Source organism: Vulpes lagopus, chromosome 1 (genome assembly GCF_018345385.1).
Source record: "Vulpes lagopus strain Blue_001 chromosome 1, ASM1834538v1, whole genome shotgun sequence".
Classification (NCBI taxonomy): domain Eukaryota; kingdom Metazoa; phylum Chordata; class Mammalia; order Carnivora; family Canidae; genus Vulpes; species Vulpes lagopus.
Window position 1 is genome coordinate 148,109,580 of NC_054824.1, and position 20,179 is coordinate 148,129,758.

Here is a 20,179-nt window from a genome sequence, read left to right on the forward strand (position 1 = left end):
GCATATTAAGTATGACAAAATGACTCAGAGACCAATCCAGCGAATGTGTGCATCACCTATGTGGATATACATCCAGCAGTGAGTGCCAGCCAGCGTGCTTCGTGTAAACAATTCTCTGACCTACACATGTGGGTTCTCGGGTAATAACACGTATTCACAAAGAATAAGCCCTGATTGATGCAAAACACATTCTCATACCCTTTTCAGATCTAAGCTCTTCAGTGTCCTTTATCAGTTGTTCGATTTCTGAGAGGAGCTCCAAGTTCTTCTTCTCTGAATCTTTTAGTTTACTTCAATGAGGAAAAAAAGGGAAAACTGTCATTATTTTTTCTGCTGGTTGGTGAGCCATCCTACAATATGTAGCTGGAGTTTTCTGGTTTAAATGTCAGTCATGTCAAATTAGGGAAGTACAAGCTACTGCAGGAAAGACACATCCAGAGGGTGGTCTACTCTTGTGTAAACAAACCATTGCAACACAGCCAAGCTTGTTCATTGACAGATCTGTGGCTGCTTTGCACCACAATAGTGCAGTTGATTAGACACAGATAATATGGCCCAAAAAGCCTAAAATATTTTAGTATCTGGCCTTTTATAGAAAAAGATGCTGACCCGGAGTTAAATGATTCAATTTTAAAATGTCATAAAATCAAAGGTTAAATTTAGAATTTTGTTAGGCTCTTCCACAGAGAACCATGAAAGTGGAGCATTTTTATGAGTACATCTATAGTTTCCAGTTTCATTTAGTCTGGTTTATGAGTGGATGCACAAATGCCTGTGTCCCAGGTACGGGAAGGCTGCTCATACTCATTCCAATTACAACACAGAGAATGACATTCAGTAGATCTTTGTGCCAGAATCGAGTCACATTCTCCAGAAAATGTTCTCTTGCATTTTTAATGTCACAATAGCACTTTTAAGCAAAGCATACTTAAATTTATGTCTGGATTATTTATTACAAGAGTTTATAATTTAACGAGGGTGCCAGGTATATGACCTCCAATTGGATTCAAAACATTAATGATTACAGTTTAAGGACTAAAGCTTCACACCATTACAAACTGAATTTATGTGACTATATTTCTTTTCATGATTGAATGCCTTTGGAACTTCGCTATTCCAGTGCCAAATGATTTTTTTATTTACATGGTGATTTGTAACATGAACTTTCTATTGTTCCTCTATATCACCAAGACTTATTCTTGAAGCATGTTCATATCCAATCCAATTAAGATCTTCATTTTGTCATTTATTTATTCAGAATATAATTTGCTCTACTGTTGTGATGAGGATTGAAGGAATGTATTGATCTGGTAATTGTCTCAGACTGTGGAGGACATACTTTTCTCAAAACATAAAAGAACATGAAAAAGCAACTATAAATAGAATATACCATTATGAAATCTATCATCAAGAGAAACTCCATTTGTAAAAAACCAATGGTAGAGGACAGAATTCCCAGATGACTGTCTTTGTTCTGAATATATATGTTGCATTTTATACTAATATGATATTCTTGAACATGAGAGAATTTTGGATTTAATGGAACAGAATCTGAGAGTCAACTAAAATTTACTTATAAATAAGGGGAAAAATAAACAGTAAAATATTAATTACCACTATTAATTTTACTTTATGGACAAATCAGAGGAAAATGAGGTTGTACTAAAATCCCAGTACTGCACACAAGGCCTGAAAGCATTTATTTATTTTCAAATATTCATAATTTTTTTCTGGTCATTACTTAAAAGAAAAGGTGATAGGTATGAACTAAACATGTAACTACTACCCAGATAATTCTGGATCAACTTAGAAATTATTCTAGTAGACTCTATTATTCAATCTTACCATTCTGTGATGATGTTAGATGCTTTAACTTTATTCAGTTCTTCTTGGATGGCCTGTTTAGCTCTTATTTCTGCATCCAGAGCTGACTGCAACTCCAGTCTAGCTGACATATCCAATTTTGCAAAACGACGCATTTTCCAGGGCATATCCTACAAATAAGAGAACTGTTGTTAGCTCCATCCTATTTTTTCTTTAAAATTCAAAATTTAGTAATGCAAGTAAATTTAGAAACTAATTACAAGTACTCTCTCTAATAAATGAGTAGAACTGAAACTACTTGTACAAATGTATCATTTTTCATTAAATTCAGAAATAATTACAGACTCACATATGAGTTTATTTTTCATCATTATTACCAATAATGGCTATCTATATAACTTACAGTTGAACAAAGATCTGTTATGATATCCTAAACTGGCAAAGACTTGGACTAACTGAATTCTCATGAGAAACTTTACAGTTAGCTTAAAGCCTAGACAAACTGATAGAAGTATTCAGACTTATTATAGTGTACTGGAGCTTCCCCACCCAGTAGGATAATTCTCTATGCAAAATGGCAGAGCTTACTGTTGCTCGTGCACCCAAGCTGGAATTCCTCAAAGCTTCCAATTCTTCAGTCATTTTAGAAGCTAAGGCCTGGAGATACCCTCGTGCATCCTTTTCATCACTGACCCTAGAATAAACAGACAAAGGACAAAAGTAAAACAAACAGGAAAACTGTAGTGAGTTATATATTGTTTTTAAAGCATCACACAAGAAATAAGTGAAATAAATATTTTCTTTCAGAAGATCTACGACAGCACTCCTGCCTATCAACAAATGGGAACAGGTTTACTAAACTCTCTGTTATCTGAATGAAAGCTGGTCACACTTAGGGTCGTTCAAATTACTTATATCTGATAAATTAGTAAAATTGTGCCCTTAAACCAGAGAATTAATACTCTTTTAATCTACATTAAAAACACATATATTTACATAATTTCTAAAAAATATTAAGATTCCCCGTTAATTGAGTTCTGCCATTTTGTCTTATGAAAACAAAATGCATCTTTCTTAAAACTGAAGTACCCTATATTTAGAAAATTTAAAGTAAAAATACTCTGCTCTGTGAAAATCAAGGTTGTACTGCAATAAAACTCTGTTTTCTAACATGGTCAATAAAATAATCATCAAAAGGAAAAGATTAGAATCTATTGAAACTCACAACTGTCTTAACACTATCTTACTGATGCAACTGTTATGATTCTAGATAGAAATGTTTTCAAATTATATTCAATAACACAATTATACATTTAAGAGTTTATCAAAAGAAAGTTTGTGTTTTGTTACATCTTCAAAATAAGGTCAAGAGTAGGATAAGGCCTGCCAGCATATGAAAATCTACAAAAGAAGGTCTATCCTCAAGAAGAATGAAAACAACTGGTATATAGAAAGCTAAGTGTATATATATGTATGCATATATATATATATATATATGCATACATATATATAAAGATATATAAAGGAGTACAAATCTGCAGTGCTTAGAAGTGTGTTCTAATGCACCCTGGGGAACATTGTTTGCCTTTGGGAAGGCTGGCTGTTTTAATAAATACAATTCAGGCCACTGACTAGTGATGAGGAAAGGATATTTCAGGTAAACTAGTTAAGTATCTGATGCATACAGCAGACAGATTGAAATCTCGAATTGGCTTTAAGATCTTCTAGAACTTATAATCCGGAAGAGCCAAATTCACATCTATCAATGCGTCTATCTTAAAGAGGCCCTTTAGGAGGGATTTGGTTTTCTTTTCTCTCAGCTGGGAAGGTGTACTGAGGACAAGGGGAAGAATCTAACAATCTACAAGTGATACAATCATCATAAAAAGTTGCCCAGCCTAATTAGTTACATATTTTTAGGCTCTACATACATGTATGTATCTTTATTGCCTTTTATAAAATATTGTTTATGTAGGCGGGAGGCTGTTTCTTCCAAAATTCTTTAACTTTGGACACCACACATGACTACAACAACCTTCTGATGTAATTCTCTGATCTACAATATAAAGAATAAGTAGAGATGAAGGAAGATTATCTTTTTTTAGAGTAGCAGAAAGACACTTAAGAAAACTGTATTATCATTTACAGGACCAGGTTAATCGGCCTGTTGCAACCTGTACTGCTTTACTGTCTACCACAGCAATCTCTGCTTATGCACATTCTAGGAACCTAGGAAGTCCCATTTGCTTTATTAACTCTGGAAATCAGTAACTTCTTGTACATGTGTTTCATGTTGTTTAACATTTCAAGTAAAAAACTCTCTTGTAATTTTGTTTTTATTTGCATGTTGAGTATGTTCACATTCCCTGACTCATGTGGTTTCCCTCTAAGTCTCAATTTTTTATTAAAGCTATGTCTATTTTCTTGGCTACAGAAAATTAATGAAGGGAAGGGTTAAAAAACAAACAAACCAAAACCCAAAACACTCGGTCAGTTACAAAGTCTAAGTTCTACTGAGCCCTGGTCTCCTACACTTCCTTTTCAGCATCATTGCTATTTGTTTCCAACCTTCAGCCTACTTCCCCTCTGCTCAACACCATCTTGCCCTTCCTCTACTAGGCTATCTGGATAAGATGACTCATGCTCATTCTCTTAACTTTTTTTTTTTTTTTAAGTTTTAGAGGAAGTCCCTCATCTTCTCTTTAGCCAAGTCATTTAAATGTATTCCTCGTCCCACATTTACCTTCTCTGAAAACTGCTTCTGTTTTCAATTTCATCATTTTTTTGGCTGCTGTAAACATATACGGACTTTTTCTAATCCAGAAAGGTTCCTGTCCCAATCCCACTCCTTGTCATTGTGATACAACCTGTATCTAATTATGCTTGTATTTAACTCCTCACTAACTCATAATACTTTCTGAAGTCTGATTTACACAACTGTTTTGCTGAAACCATAGTTTATTCAAGTAACTACTCAACTACAAAAGGCCAATTTTGATCGATTTTGTTCTGCCATAGCTAGTCCTCTCCTCCCAATCTCTTTCAAATAATTAATGCAGAAATACTTATTACTTCTATTATGTGGGGCATCCTCAGGAAAGAGAAGATTTAGAAGATAACAGTTCTTAAAACGTCAAGGACATAAAATATACATAGTAGCGTCACTTAAGGACTTGATTCTTGAGTCAAACAGACCTTGGTTCAAATCCTAACTCACTGCTCACCAGCTCCAGGACTTGGGCTAAGTCATTTAACCCTTCTTGCTCTCTGCTATCTCACCTACAAAATGGAGATAATAATTCTACCTCATAGGACTGCTGTGTTAACTAAAAGAGAATCCTGTACAAGTAGATTTTCAGCCCAATGCCTGGAATGTACTGTAATCAGTATAACCTATGACTATCCACAAATGAAGATTAATGAATGAGGAATAGTTCAAATAATAAGAGGGAATTTAAATAAAGGGAAATAAAAGTGTTATTATTGAAACCCTTTGCTGATTGTGAAAACACTTTCCTGCTGCCCTCACTAAATTATCCTTTCTTCTGTGCTCTTTAAAAAGAACTCAACAACTTCAATGGCTTTACTGACTAGGACTTAAATCCCCAAATTTACATGCTCCACCCTAACCTTTCTGTACCCTTTTCAAAAGTGTACTGGAACTCTGTACCCAGATGTCTCAGGATGAGTTCAGACATACCAGTAAGCAAAATAACACAAACAAAACTGATTATATCTTCCCCAAAGTTGGTTCCTTCTGACTTTCCTACTTATATAATATCATTTTCTTAATCTAATTCAGAAATACTAATTCTCCCTCAATTCTTGCCCTTCCTATAGATTCTTCTCTTACAACATCTTCTCCACCATTTGTTCAGTTTTCCCCAAATTTCCCTCCATTTCACCCTGAGCACCATTGTAAAGAATTGTTTTCCTTTTTTTTTTTTTTTTTTAAGATTTTATTTATTTATTCATGAGAGACACAGAGGCAGAGACGCAGGCAGAGAGAGAAGCAGGCTCCTCACAGGGAACCCGATGTAGGATTCGATCCCTGGACTGGGATCATGCCCTGAGCCAAAGGCAGACGCTCAACCATTGAGCCACCCAGGCGTCCCAAGAATTGTTTTCCTAATGCATCATCTAATTAATACCTTTATCCTTGCAAAAACCCTCTCTTTCTTATACATAAATAAAGCTAAAATTCTTACCCAATATTCATGTACCTTCACTAGTCTTATTTCCTATTGTTTTATATGAAATCTCCAATTCACTCAATGTACATACAGGACCCTTTATTAACCTTAGGGTTTTCAGAAAATGCATTACAGGTTCAAATGATTACCCCCCATTCTCTCAAGCACCCAGTCTAAGGTAACTCTATAATACTATAGGAAAATCAGTATTGAATAATGCATAAGGCAACTTAAAGTCTTCTAACTGATCTCCAGATATGGTCACATTAGTTTTTAAACTTTTCAGTGGTATGGTATAAGCTACTTGAAGGCAAAACTATATTTTATAGGCCATTGTACCTTTTATTATACCAGAAAAGTGCATTATATGTGAGGAGATGCATTTAAAAAAATCAGTCTCTGGACTAGCTTATGAGTCTGACCTTTCTTTGTCAGTTCATTTCAAAGAAAAAGTGAAGTATTCTGATGAGCCAATGGTGAGAAGAAAGGCCCCTACTCTAACACAGTGAGGAGCAACAAGGTCTCACTTCCCTAAAAGTTATTCTTTCATATGAAAGGGATACTTCATAGGAAAAGGCAAAGGGGGCCAAGTAAGATGTTAGAAATGCATCCAAATGAGGTCTTATATACAATAGTGCTTGTTCTGTTTTAAAGCTGTTTTTTGAAAAAAAAAAAATAAAGCTGTTTTTTGTCCAATGGAAACATTTAAAATACTGTGTATCACAAGTTCCTAAAACCTTGTCTTGGCATCATTTCATTTTTTAAAGTTTTAACTTAAATTTCAGTTCATAAACATACAGTGTAATATTAGTTTCAGGTGTGCAATATAGTAATTCAACACTTGGATATGACACTCTGTGCTCATCCAGGTAAGTGCAGCCCATAATCCCTATCACTTATTTCACCCATCCCCCCTCCCACCTTCCCTCTGGGTAACCAGCAGTGTGTTCTCTATAGGTAAGAGTCTGTTTCTGGATTTGTCTCTTTTCCCTTAGCTTGTTTTGCTTCTTAAATTCCACATATGAGTGAAATCATATGGTATAGGTCTCTCTCTTACTGACTTATTTTGCTTAGCATAATACACTCTAGCTCCATCCATACTGTTGCAAATGGCAAGATCTCATTCTATCTTATAGCTGTGTAATATTCCTCTGTGTGTGTGTATACACAGATACTTGGGCTGTTTCCAAAATTTGGCTATTACAGATAATGCTGCTATAAACATAGAGGTGCATGTATCTCTCTGAATTAGTATTTTTATACCCTTTAGGTAAATACCTAGTAGTGTGATTGCTGGGTCACAAGATAGTTTTATTTTTAACTTTTTGAGGGACCTCAATATTGTTTTCCACAGTTGCTGGGCCTGTTTGCATTCCCATCAGTAGTCCATGAGGGTTGCTTTCTTTTCCACATACTTGCCAATTTGTTGCTTCCTGTGTTTTTGATTTTAGCCATTCTGACAGGTGTGAAGTGGTATCTCATTATAGCTTTGATTTGTATTTCCTTGATGATCAGTGATGTTGAGCATCTTTTCATATCCTGTGGTGCTCTGGGTGCTCTTCCTTCAGGCCAGTCACCTGCAGAGGCTGTCCTTTCCTGCTATGGGCAGTGTTTGATCTCTGGCCTGAATGTGGTAAGTTTTCACGGGGTTGGGTGGTTTGCTTTGGTCTGCTTGTGAAATGAAACCAGTCACCATATCCACTGGAACTGAGGCACTGCAGAACTCTCTGGTCAGGAGATGTGGTATGGACAAGGGTTTGTGCTATTCTTCAGGGTGGAGGGACCACCACACTACAGCTAAGCTAAGTGTGACTAGAAAGAATGGTTCCATTAGAGCACCTAGGGGTGGGGCTTGGTGGAACCAAGTTAGGCAGCCAGTATTTTCCCACAGGTGGCTCTGTGTTTATGCTGAGGGGCAGGGGTGGGACATGGTGCTGGCCAGCTCCTTTTATTCTCAAGAGAGGCCTCTCCATGAATGCTGTCTCTCTGGGCTGCACTACAAGAAGAGAAAAAAACCGGTGTCTGTCCACCCCGCTTCCCCCAACCCCGACCCCAGGCTGTTTGCCTGCCTTCTTTCCAAGAGAAGTGCAGTACCCTCTAGGCTCTTTCTAGCCAAGCCTGCTGACCTTTAAAACTCCAGTCTTCAAACCCTGCTGGCTCCAAGAACTCACGAAATTTAGCCCCTCTTATTTTCCAAGCCAGCAGCCAGGGTTTGTTTCTTTCCTAAACCACATCTCCACACTTCCTACCTTTTTCAATGTGGCCCCTTCTCTGCCTTTAATTGTGGCATTTGTTTTGTCAGTCTTCAGTGTGATTTCTGGGGTATTTATTATAATTTGACAGTTATCTAGTTGTATTCATGGGATGAGGTAAGCCTAGGGCCCTCCTACTCCACCATCATCTTCCTGTCTCTGGCATCACTTCATTTTTTAATATACTAAGACTAAAAAGCTGGGAATACCCTGAGACTCTTGACCTTCTTTTTTTTTTCTTTTTATTAATTTTTTCATGAGAAAGAGAGAGAGACATAAGCAGAGGAAGCAGCAGGCTCCCTGTGGGGTGCCTGATGTGGGACTCTAATCATAGGACCCTAGGATCATGCCCTGAGCCGAAGGCAGACACTCAACCACTGAATCAACCTGACTCTTGACCCTTTTTTTTTTTTTTTTGACTCTTGACCTTTTTAAGCATGGACAGAACGTCTCAGATTTAACATTCTAGTAGGTGAGAACTCTGAGAACAATACCCTATTAAGTATTTAATAATTAGTTATGTAATATATTAGCCCATTTCTTTTTGTTTTTTTTCCCCCCAAAATTATCTATTTATTTATTTAGAGAGAGCATGAGCAAGGGGAGAGGCAGAAGGAAAGGGAGAAAATCTCAAGCAGACTCCGTGCTGAGTATACAGAGCCCAACATCAGGCTGAATCTCATGACATGAGACCATGACCTGAGCCAAAACCAAGAGTTGGACGCTTAACTGACTGACTGAGACATCCAGGTGCCCTAATATATTAGTCTATTTCTAAATAACAACTTTTATGCAAACTGACTTGCTTACATTCCTGGTTTCTTCTGCACATTTCACTTGAATGTGAAAAGCCTAAAATGAGTGTTTTGTAGTATCATGTAAAAACTTTCACCTTGGGATGCCTGGGTGGTTCAGATGGTTAAGTGTCTGCCTTCAGCTCAGGTTATGATCTCTGGGTCCTGGGATTGAGCCCCTAGGGCTCAGGGGGGAGCCTACTTCTCCCTCTGCCTCTGCCTCTGCCTCTCCCCCTGGCTCCTGCTCTCTGTCTCGACTGAATAAATAAAATCTTTAAAAAAACAAAACAGGAAAAAAAAAAAAAAAAGAAAAAAAAAAAAACAAAAAAAACAAAACAGGGACACCTGGGTGGCTTAGCGGTTTAGCACCTGCGTTCAGCCCAAGGTATGATCCTGGAGTCCCGGGATCGAGTCTCATGTTGGGCTCCCTGCATGGAACCTGCTTCTCTCTCTCTGCTTGTGTCTCTGCCTCTCTGTGTCTCTCATGAATAAATAAAATTAAAAAAAATAACCCTTTCATCTTCATCCTTTCTACTAACCCTTTCCAGAAAGTCTACATTAAAAGCTTCTTTCTTTTACTAGAACCACTTCCCATTCCATCTGAACCCATCATGCCTGTTGCTGGAAAAAAATCAATGGTCTAGGAACTCAGGCTCTGGCCACATCATCTTTTTCTTCTGTAAAAAGTCATTTTCAGCAATTGCTTAATTATACATTTGATTACATAATAATGGAGCTATAAATGAAGAGTTATAATTTTTGATATTATAATCTTGGATAAAGATTAGAATGATTTTGCTTCAGAAATGAGCAAATGTCCTTGTCATCAAGGACATAAATTTAACATTAATGAACTATTAACTGTATTATAGTGTTTGGAACACAACAAAATTTCCACAATTTGGGCATTTTCATTTAGATATGCACTGTATAGTCACATTCATGAGCCACAGATGACTGAACATAGGAGTTCTATAGTTAAGTCTATATCAAAATACTTGAGTTATTTGGGTAAGATCACTTAAAAAGGCAGTGTTTATCCACCTCTGATTTTATTTAAGATGGAGGGTATTAATTTGCAATAAGTAGGAAAATAGAAAAATTGCTTAAGGAACCAAAGTAAGAGTACAAGAAACTAAAATTCCTACTAAATGCTTGGTCTATAGATACACAAAGAAACAGTTTTCATATAAATTAAACCTCCATGATGTGCCAAAAGGAATAAAAAAGTTGAAAAGTAAATATTAAAATTCAGAAAATATGTTTTCCTTAGAAGATAAAGTCCCTGCTGAATTCAACTTTCTTCATAAAAATATGCATTTTTATAAATGCCAGAATCATTTCATGAAATAATGTGGAAAGTTATGGAAGTAATTCATTCTACACTGAATCCTGAGACCTTAAAGAATAGTTAATAAAATGAAACTATAATCATTTAAGGTTTTTATGATGACATGTATACAACAATCTGCTGTAATTATGAAAGAAGATGATAGGACAACATCTTCAGGTTCAAAATTCTTCTCCAGACTGTTTCTTAAAATAATTACAAATATAGCAATTTTGGTCTTAGACAGGAACTTCTATTGCTAGTCAATGAGTTCCTTCAGTTCTTTAAGAACCAACAGTCTTAAAATAATAGCTTTCAATGAAATTGTGGAGAGTTGACATGGGATACTTGATGTAGTTGCGGTTTTCCGCAGAAAAAACTTAAAAGAAAATAAGAGAAACTTAAAAGAAAATATAGAAGGATGCAGATGAGTAACAACAGGTCAATAATAAAATTATGCTTTTCAGGGAAACTTATTTTTTAAAGCAAAAAAATAAGAAAAAATGTCATGTTAATAGTCTTCTGGAATTCATGCCAATCTGGCCATATGTCCAAAATCACCCATAAAAACACATTTAAAAAGAGTACTCACCACTGAATTATTTCTGTGATTTGGGCTTCCCAATGTGCAACTGATTCTTTCTTGTCTGCTAGGTCTTTCACCTCTTCTTCTAACTGCTGGTTGCGCATACTTACATTTTCATACAAAGTGGTGAGCTGAAAAGCAGTTTTAAAGACACATGTGACTTTTAGGAACAGGAATACAAGGTATGCAAATACCTCAAGTTAAATCTGATAGCTCTCCATATTCCACTAAAAAATGCTTGCTTCCTGATTTCATATTATATGAAATCTGGTCACTGCATTTGGAAACATCAAATATTCTGAATTCTCCTCTGCCCTTGCTTTTCCTTTACCCCCTTACACCGAATTACTTCCATTTATGAACATTCTTCAGTTGTCTGAAAATTTCCCATGTTCTATTGGTGACAACATCTTTATTCTTCTTTTTTTTTTTTTCTTGGTCTGTAAATGTCTCCATGTTATCCTCTTTTTTAAAAAATCTTACAAAGAATTTCAAGCATATACAAAAGTAGACAGTATAAATTAATTCCCATGAGCCCACAGCCAACGTCAATATTGAATTATCACTTCAATGACAGTCATTTCACTTGCATTCTGTCTTCTTACCCCTTCCTCCTGAATTATTCTGAAGTGAATACCAGACATCTATAACTTTACCTATATGTATTTCTGTGTATGTGTCTAGCAAATAAGGCTCTTTCAAAATATAACAATATAATCACACTTAAAGAAATTTAATGAGTTTCCTTATATCATCACAAAGGTAGTAATTGATCAAATTCCCAGTTATCTTAGAACATCAAAAAGCTAAACAGTTTACGAAATTGAATCATGATATCTACAAGAAACCACAGCTTAATGGTTCCTGTATCTTTTAAGTCTCTTTTATTTTTAAGCTCTTAGTCCATTTGGGTCCCTATACTAGAATATCAGAGATTGGACACAAAACATTTATTTCTCACAGGCTGGAGGCTAGAGTCCAAGATTGAGGTGCCAGCACATTCAGTGTCTAGTGAAGTCTGCTCCTGGTTCACCGATGGCTGTTTTCTGGCTGTGTCCTCACAAGGTAGAAGGCATGAGGGGGCTCTTCAGAGTCACTTTCATAAGGATAATACTCCCACCATGAAGGCTCCACCTCACGACCTAATCACTTCACAAAGGCAGCACCTCCTTACACAATCACATTGGGGGCGAGGTTTCAACACATGAATTTTGAAGGGACACAAACATTCTGTCCATAGCAATTCTGCTCCAGCACTTTTTTCTTATACTTTATTTGTTGAAGAAAATAGACTGTCCTATAGTCTGCTATAGTTTCAATTTCTGCTTTCATTTTTGAAAGACATTTTTTTTTTAAAATGATAGTCACACACACACACACACAGAGAGAGAGAGAGAGAGGGAGAGAGAGGAAGAGACACAGGCAGAGGGAGAAGCAGGCTCCATGCACCGGGAGCCCGACGTGGGACTTGATCCCGAGGCTCCAGGATCACGCCCTGGGCCAAAGGCAGGCGCTAAACCGCTGCGCCACCCAGGGATCCCTGAAAGACATTTTTTGCCATATATAACACTCCAGGTTGGCAATTATTATCCTTCAGCACTTTGAAAATGTCATTCCTTTTTATTCCGTTTTGATTCCTTTATGGATTTCTTTTTTTTTTTTTTTCTGGTGGGAAGTCAACTTTCAGTTTAACTTTTGCTCATTTGAATATAATGTGACTTTCTTCTCTAGCTGCTTTTAGGATTTTCTTTGGCTGCTGGTTTTTAGCAGTTTTTCTATGATGCCTCTAAGAAAGGATTTAATTTCTATTTATCACCTTTCTTGAATTTGGCATTTCTTGAATTTGTACCTAAATGCTTCTCATAGGTTTTGGAAAATTATGGGCCATTAATTCTTCAAATACTGCTTCTGCCAGTCTTTCTGTCCTTTCCATCTGGGAGAACAAATATTTGTATATCAGATCTTTTTGTCACTTTGGTAGTAATTTGTCACACCCTTGGTCTTTGCCCTCTTTTAAGTATTTCCATCCTTTTTAATCTCTACCCATACTTTAGTTTGAAATTTTTTTACTTGTTCACTCTTTACTTCAGCTATTTTCAATCTGCTGTTAAAATCTTCCATTGAGTATTTTGGCTATTTTAGATTTTACTTCTACAAGTTCCATTTGACTCTTTTGCATATATTCTAGTTATATGCTGAAATTCTTCATGTCTTCCATTTACAATCATACAGTTATTTTAAAATTTAATATATGGAAATTCTGATGGGAATCCCTGTGGGCTTGCTTATACAGACTGTCTAGCTTTCTTTCATTTTTCTTTCTTTTGTTTTTGCTATTATATTTTTAGTCTTGGTTTTCGCTGATTTAGTTTTATCTCCTGGTATGCGTGGTAATTGTTTAATGTATACCACACATTTGTATAAAAATTTTAGAGGTAATCTGAGGCTCTGTAGAGTATCTTCCTCCAGGAAGTATTTACCTTTACTTCTGGCAGGCATTGGACTCAAGAGAGGTCAGGTACTGAGTTACTTGGAGGCTATGTATCAGTCAGTGAGAGGTTTCATCTCTTTCTGGTTCACTCTTATTCCTAAAATGTAGCCTTGCAATGAGTCCAACTGAGAGCTTGTATTCATCTCTCTAAACTTGTGAGACTGTGGAATACTGTGCTCAGCTTCCTGGATACTCAGCTACTGCTTTCATATCAGCAAGTGTCTCAGGAAGAAAAGCAACACTGAATGCAGAGCTCATCTCTTTGCACTTCTCTATAGGATCTTGGTCAGTAATGATGGCTGCCTTTTTATCTCTCCAATGCTTTCCTGCATATAAATGCTGTAGGAAATAGTCTTAGCATATTAAGATAGTTTTTACAGGAATCTAGCTCTTGGTGAGGTGGTGGGTATGATGTAAGCTAATCTGTCACAGAAGCAAAAGTTTCTGCTTGAGTAAGTTTTAAAAAACTAATAAAATATTTGCATTCAGTTTTTATCTCACAGTTATGGTTTTTCTGATAAATGGTTTTTCTGATAAAAGTTTTTTAAAACTTATAAAATATTTGCATTCAATTTTTATCTCACAGTTATGGTTTTTCTCACAGTTAATCTGCATTAGTTATTGCTATTCCTTTCTTGATTTGGGGGATGTTTTTAGAGATACTGTGTTCATTTCTTTTTGAGTACTCAACCTGAAGGAGGTGATTTTTTTCCTAGAAGAGCTATTTACAGGTTTGTGGGGATGAGGGGTCAGGTGATGGTTAATTGGTTAATTTTTGGTGTTAACCTGACTAGGCCTCAGGCTGCTAACACATGTGACCAAACATTCCTGAGTGAAGGTGTCTTTGGATAAGATCAACATCTGAATCAGGAGGCTGAGTAAAGCAGATTGCCCTCCCTAAGACAGTGGGCCCATCCAATTATCTAAAGGCCTGCAGAACAAAAAGGCTGACGCTAGTAAGATGAATAGTAGGGAGCTTCTCCTCCCTAAATGAATGTCCCTTCAAGCTGGAACATTGGTTTTTCCTGCTTTGGGACTGTTATTGAAACAGCAGCTCTTCCTGGGTCTAAAGTCCTCTGGATTTGGACTAAGACCACATAGGCTGTCCTGGGTCTCCAGACTGCAAACTATTGATCTTAGGACATGTAGCCTCCATCATCAGATGAGCAAATTCCTTACAATAAATGTCTTTATATATATGTGTGTGTGAGTTTGTATGTGTGGGTGTATGTATACATGCATATGTGTCTATGTTTGGTTCAGTTTCTAATACAGGCCAAAATCATGTTCTACGTGAGGGGTCTGCAAACTTTCCAATGAAGAATTAGATGTACATAGTTTTGGCTTTGTGGGCCATGCATGATCTCTATCACATCTTGTCCTTCTTAGAAAAACTGACTTAAAAGTGTAAAAATTCTTCTTAGTTCGTGGGGCATAAAGAAACAGTCTGAGAGCTGGATCTGGCTAAAGGTCATCATGTGTCAACTTCTCCATCAAAACAGATGGAGGAATCTTCCTCATGAGCCAGGGTTTTCTCATGTATTTTTGGCCTGTACTTCTGTGAGAGAGACAGTCTTGGCACAAGTCCCAATGCAGTTTTATTTCTTCCCCTCTACCAAAGGAGCACAGCTGTAATTCTGTTTAGCTTTATCTCCAACCTCACTGTCTTCCCAGAAGGCAATGGGGTCCAGAGAAGCTATCACTGCCAACATACACCCTTATCTGCTTATTGAGAATACGGGATTTAAGTTCTATATCCCAAGGTACGCCATATACCTCTGTTCTATAATTTACATAGAATAAAATTCATCCATTACAAGTGTATGATTCAATGATTTTCAATAAATTTAAACAGCTGTACAATCACCACAATCTGGTTTTGGTATACTTCCAACAGGAGAAATTTTTCCACTGCTGGTTTGCAGTCAATTCTGGCTCCCAACCTAAGTTCAGGCATTGCTGATTTGCTTTCTATTTCTATAGTTTTGCTTTTCTAAGAAATTTAATACCAATGAAGTCACAACAAGTAGTTTTTTTCTTTCCCTCATCACAATATTGAGGCTCAATCACAGTATTGCATCAATCAGAAAGTCACTCTTTTTTACAGCTGAGTAATACTCTATTCTATGGATAATAGTAAACTTTAGTTGCTCATTCACTAGTTAATGGGCATTGGTACTGTTTCCAGTTCTTTGCTCTTGTGAATAATGATGCTATGAACATTCATATACAAGTTTAAAAGGACTAGGTTTTCAGTTCTCTTATATAAATATCTGTAAGAATTTCTGGGTCATGTGGTAAATGTATGCTTAACTTTTTGAGAGCTTTTGAAACTATTTTCTAAAGTGGCTATACCACCACCTGACACTCCCACAAGTAGTATAGGAGTTCCTATACTACTTCTGATTCCTCCACATCCTTGCCGATAGTTGGTATGGTCACTCTTATTGATTCTACTCATTCTTGAGAGTATACAGCAATATATGGCTTTAACTCACATTTTTCTAACGATACTGAACATCTTTTCACATGTTGGTCATTCACAGATCTTTCATGAAGTAACTACTCAAATTTCTCCTTATTTTTTCACTGAGTTGTTTGCATTTCTTATAATTGAATTTTAAGTTCTTTCTATATTTTGAGTATGTTTCTTATCAGGTCAATAATTTGCAAATGTTTCTCCGTCATCTGTGTATATCTTTTAGTTTTTTTAAATGTTATCTTTAAACTGTGATGAAGTACAGTTTATCGTTATGTTTCTCTCACGGGTTGTATAATTTCTATCTATGAATCTTTAACCCTAAATCATGAAGATTTTTCTCCTATGCTTATCTCTCATGTTTCATTTTATGATCCACTGAGTTAATGTTCTTATATGGCATAAAAATTTAAGATAACTTTTTTACACATGGATATCCAAATGTTCCAGCACCATTTGTTAAAAAGATTATCTTTTTTCCAGTGAACTGCCTTGGTACTTCTTCTTTTTTTTTTTTTTTAATTTATTTGTTCATGAGAGACAGAGAGAGGCAGAGACATAGGCAGAGGGAGAAGCAGGCTTCCTGCAGGGAGCCCGACGTGGGACTCGTGGGACTCGATCCCCATCCCAGGACCCTGGGATCACGACCTGAGCTAAAGGCAGATGCTCAACCTCTGGGCCACCCAGATGCCCCCGCCTTGGGATTTCTGCTGAAAAATCAACTGGCCATTAATATGAGGGCTTATTTTTAGATCATTACTCTATGGTTCCATGATGCCAATACTACTAGTAAGTTTCAAAATACTGTCAGGTAAATCCTCTAATTTTTGTTGCACAAGGCTATTATATAGGTCTTTTGTATCCCCAAATAAATTTAAGGATAAACTTCTCCATTCCAACAAAAAGCCTACCAGGATTTTGACAGGGATTTCCCTGAGTTTATACACTGTAGGAGAATTGAGCTCCTATAACAATTCCTACTCTTTTGTCCCATTAACAGGGTACATCTCTCTCTCTGTTTAGATATTCCTTCATTTATCTCAGCAATGTTTTGTAGTGGTCTTCCTCTGGTTAATCCCCAGAGCTCCTAAATAGTTGTTTTTGACAACTGTGTCCACTTTGAAGTGTTCTTTTCTAGAGAAGATTCATTAATCTCTTCATTTTAGCATAAACAGAAGTCTACCAATTTTTTTGTAGATGCAATATCTTTGCTAATTCCTACATTATTTTTTATTATCTTTTGACAGTCCTTTTTGACAGCCCTTCTAACTAATTTGTGAGTGAGATCAGCTAGACATTTTCAGGAAGGAGAGGAAATGCAGATTTTGCATAGCCATGTTACAACAGTTAGAAATAGTTTTAAGTAGATTTGTTTGGTGTTAGTCAAAGAAATGCTAATCTTTTCATTATTATTGAAAAAGAGCATGGACTCTGGAGCCAGACTGCCTGTGGTCAAATTCTATCTGGCAACTTCCTGGTTCTCTGATTAGGAAAGGAGCCTCATCCTCCTCTGCCTTGGTCTCCTCACCTATATAATGGCTAGAGTAACAGGGTACACCTCACAGAGTTTTTGTGAGGATTAAATGATTTACACAAAGTAACTCAGAAGAGGACTTGCACTTAACAAATTCTACCTAAGTATTAGTTCATTTTGCTTGTTTGGGAATGAGACGGTTTCACTATTTGTAACTTGACATATCTGGCTTATAGTAATGAATAGTACAGTATAATATAGAATATGGAAACATGCTCATGACATTTTAAATGAAAGGCATATTAGAAAATAGAATGCAAGTATAACTGCACCTATGTAATAATATATATACAAACAAAACCTGGAAAGGAACATATAAAACTAAATAATAGTTGTTTTGTAAAAAAAAAAAAAAAAAGTTGTTTTGTAGTGATGAGATCATGGGTAGCTTTTATTTATTTTTATAATTTTGCTTTTTTGTAAGATAATAACTTAAGAACAAGAAACAATACTTTTCCTTACTAGAAACCATTTCCTTTTACTCCCTAACATATATGGTTAATATATGTTTGCAAAAAAATTATCTTTTAATAAAAAGTAAAACTTAACAGGGGCACCTGGGTGTATCAGTTGGTTTAGCATTAGATTCTTGATTTTGGCTCAGATCATGATCTCAGGGTCATGAGATCGAGCCCTCCTTCCCAATCATGTTGGGCTCCGAGCTGGGTGTGGAACCTGTTTAAGATTCTCTGTCTTCCTCTCCTTCTGCCCCTTGCTCTCCTCATACTCCACTTGTATATGCTCTTTCTCTCTTTCTTAAAAGAAAAACTGAAACTTAACAGACTTCTAAAAAATATTAACAAACTTTTTTCCAATTTCTTTTTTGGAAAGGAAGCCCAAGGTGGGGCTTGATCTCATAACCCTGAGATCATGACCTGAATTAAAATCAAGAGCCTTACACTTAACTGACTGGGCCATCCAGGTGCCCCTTTTCAATTTCCTTTTAAATTTAAATTTTTGGAGTTTAAAAATGTGAATGTGAGAACCTATTCATAATATTAACATAAGTTTCAAAATAAACGTAATAGTTACTTTCTGGCTTCTATACCAGAAGTTCTGGTGAGAAGAAATTCTGCTTTGAATCTTCACTCAGGTTCCAGACAGAAGAGCTGGTATAGCAATGTTACGTAAAAGTATTCTTTGGTTATCCATCTTGGTGAAAACACACAGTTCAAACCAAACCAGAAAATGAATGAACAAAAAGAAACAGTAAAGATGCTCAGTTAAGGTAAACTGAGAGTGAAGCAGAAAGAGAAACAAAGGCTGAATAAAAAGAACAGAAACAGGGGAGAGGCTTAAAAGGTTGCAGCAGAACCCCAATCCGTCTCTATTTCTCTAGGAATAAATATTTCCTTGTTATCATATGTCATTAAATACTTGCCCACCATATAAATTTGCTTTCAAAGTTCTGCTCATTCTTCATATGTTCTAATTTAGTTAAAAAAAAAAAAAGGTAATGTTCTATTTATTTTTAAAAACTTAAGAGACAGGCTTTAATTTTTACCCTTCACGTCTCATCAGAATCAAGACAGTATTGCTTATAAATTATCTCTAAATATGTATTTCTGGTAAACTGGGCAGAACTTTACGGTTACTAACAAAAAAAAAAACAAAGGGTGAATACAAGATTTGATCTACATTCATGTTGATTATTATTTAATTCAATTTCTCTTGAACTACATGTATTTTTCTTATTTATTTATTTTTAAAGATTTTATTTATTTATTCATAAGAGACATACAGAGAGGCAGAGACATAGGCAGAGGGAGAAGCAGGCTCCCCCTGGGGAGCCTGATGAGGGAATTGATCCTGGGACCCCAGGATCATGAATTGAGCCAAAGGCAGACCAATCACTCAACCACTGGGCCACCCAGGAGCCCCACTATATACATTTTTTACTAGGTAATTTGTTTAGAAACTACATGCAGAGGCTTTCTAGAGTTTAATTACATTTCTTATACCTCAAAGTAACTCCTTACAGAATCTTAAATTCTGTCTAATTGACAGAAATAATGCATGCATTATCTTTTAAAAGATTTTATTTATTTATTTATGAGCGACACAGAGAGAGAGGCAGAGACACAGCAGAGAGAGAAGCAGGCTCCATGCAGGGAGCCCGATGTGGGACCTGATCCTGGGTCTCCAGGATCACACCCTGGGCCAAAGGTGGTGTTAAACCGCTGAGCCACCCAGGCTGCCCAACACAAATAATATTTAATTTTATAGTCATATTAGTTAAACACGTGAAATCACAATTATGTGACCCATTTGGATAAAATTCAAATATCCAATTTAATTTTAATTTTCTTTTAGCGGAAATAACTAAAAGTTACACGATAACCATCATAAATTCTTCATACTTAAAGCATTCATGCTACTTATTCTCTTTGGCCACATCCCACAGTGGCTGGGTAAATCAGCTTCATAAGATTTTACAAAATAGAAAATGGAGTGGTTTCTCAAATAGTTTTCAAGCAAAAAAGCAAAGTCATTATTAAATGTGTAAAGAACCAATTAGTCATGGAAAAGTAGTGAAAGATGCATGGAATATAGGGGAAAACTGAGAGAGAATAAAGAGTCTCTCTTTTATGACTACTTAGTCATGGTCTTTCAATCTGTTATTGGAATAACTAATAACTGAACAAAATATTTTTGCTGAGGGAAAATCCTAGAAATCATTATAAAACACAATTATC

The 20,179-nt window shown here is 36.1% G+C and overlaps 1 protein-coding gene across 15 annotated transcripts in view; it reads right to left on the bottom strand.

Annotated features, from left to right (window-relative positions):
* The window catches only part of CDC42BPA (CDC42 binding protein kinase alpha), a 322,452-nt gene that overhangs the window by 71,416 nt on the left and 230,857 nt on the right, over positions 1-20,179 (bottom strand). For all 15 annotated transcript variants that reach the window (XR_005986974.1, XM_041750305.1, XM_041750332.1 and 12 more), the window contains 4 exons: positions 10,986-11,110; positions 2,413-2,518; positions 1,846-1,994; positions 199-290 (listed from right to left, as the gene is read on the bottom strand). Coding sequence is in view for 14 of the 15 variants with exons in the window: in XM_041750305.1 (XP_041606239.1) it covers positions 199-290; positions 1,846-1,994; positions 2,413-2,518; positions 10,986-11,110 (472 nt within the window). In the remaining variant the exon portion in view is untranslated. The remainder of the gene's footprint in view (positions 1-198; positions 291-1,845; positions 1,995-2,412; positions 2,519-10,985; positions 11,111-20,179) is intronic.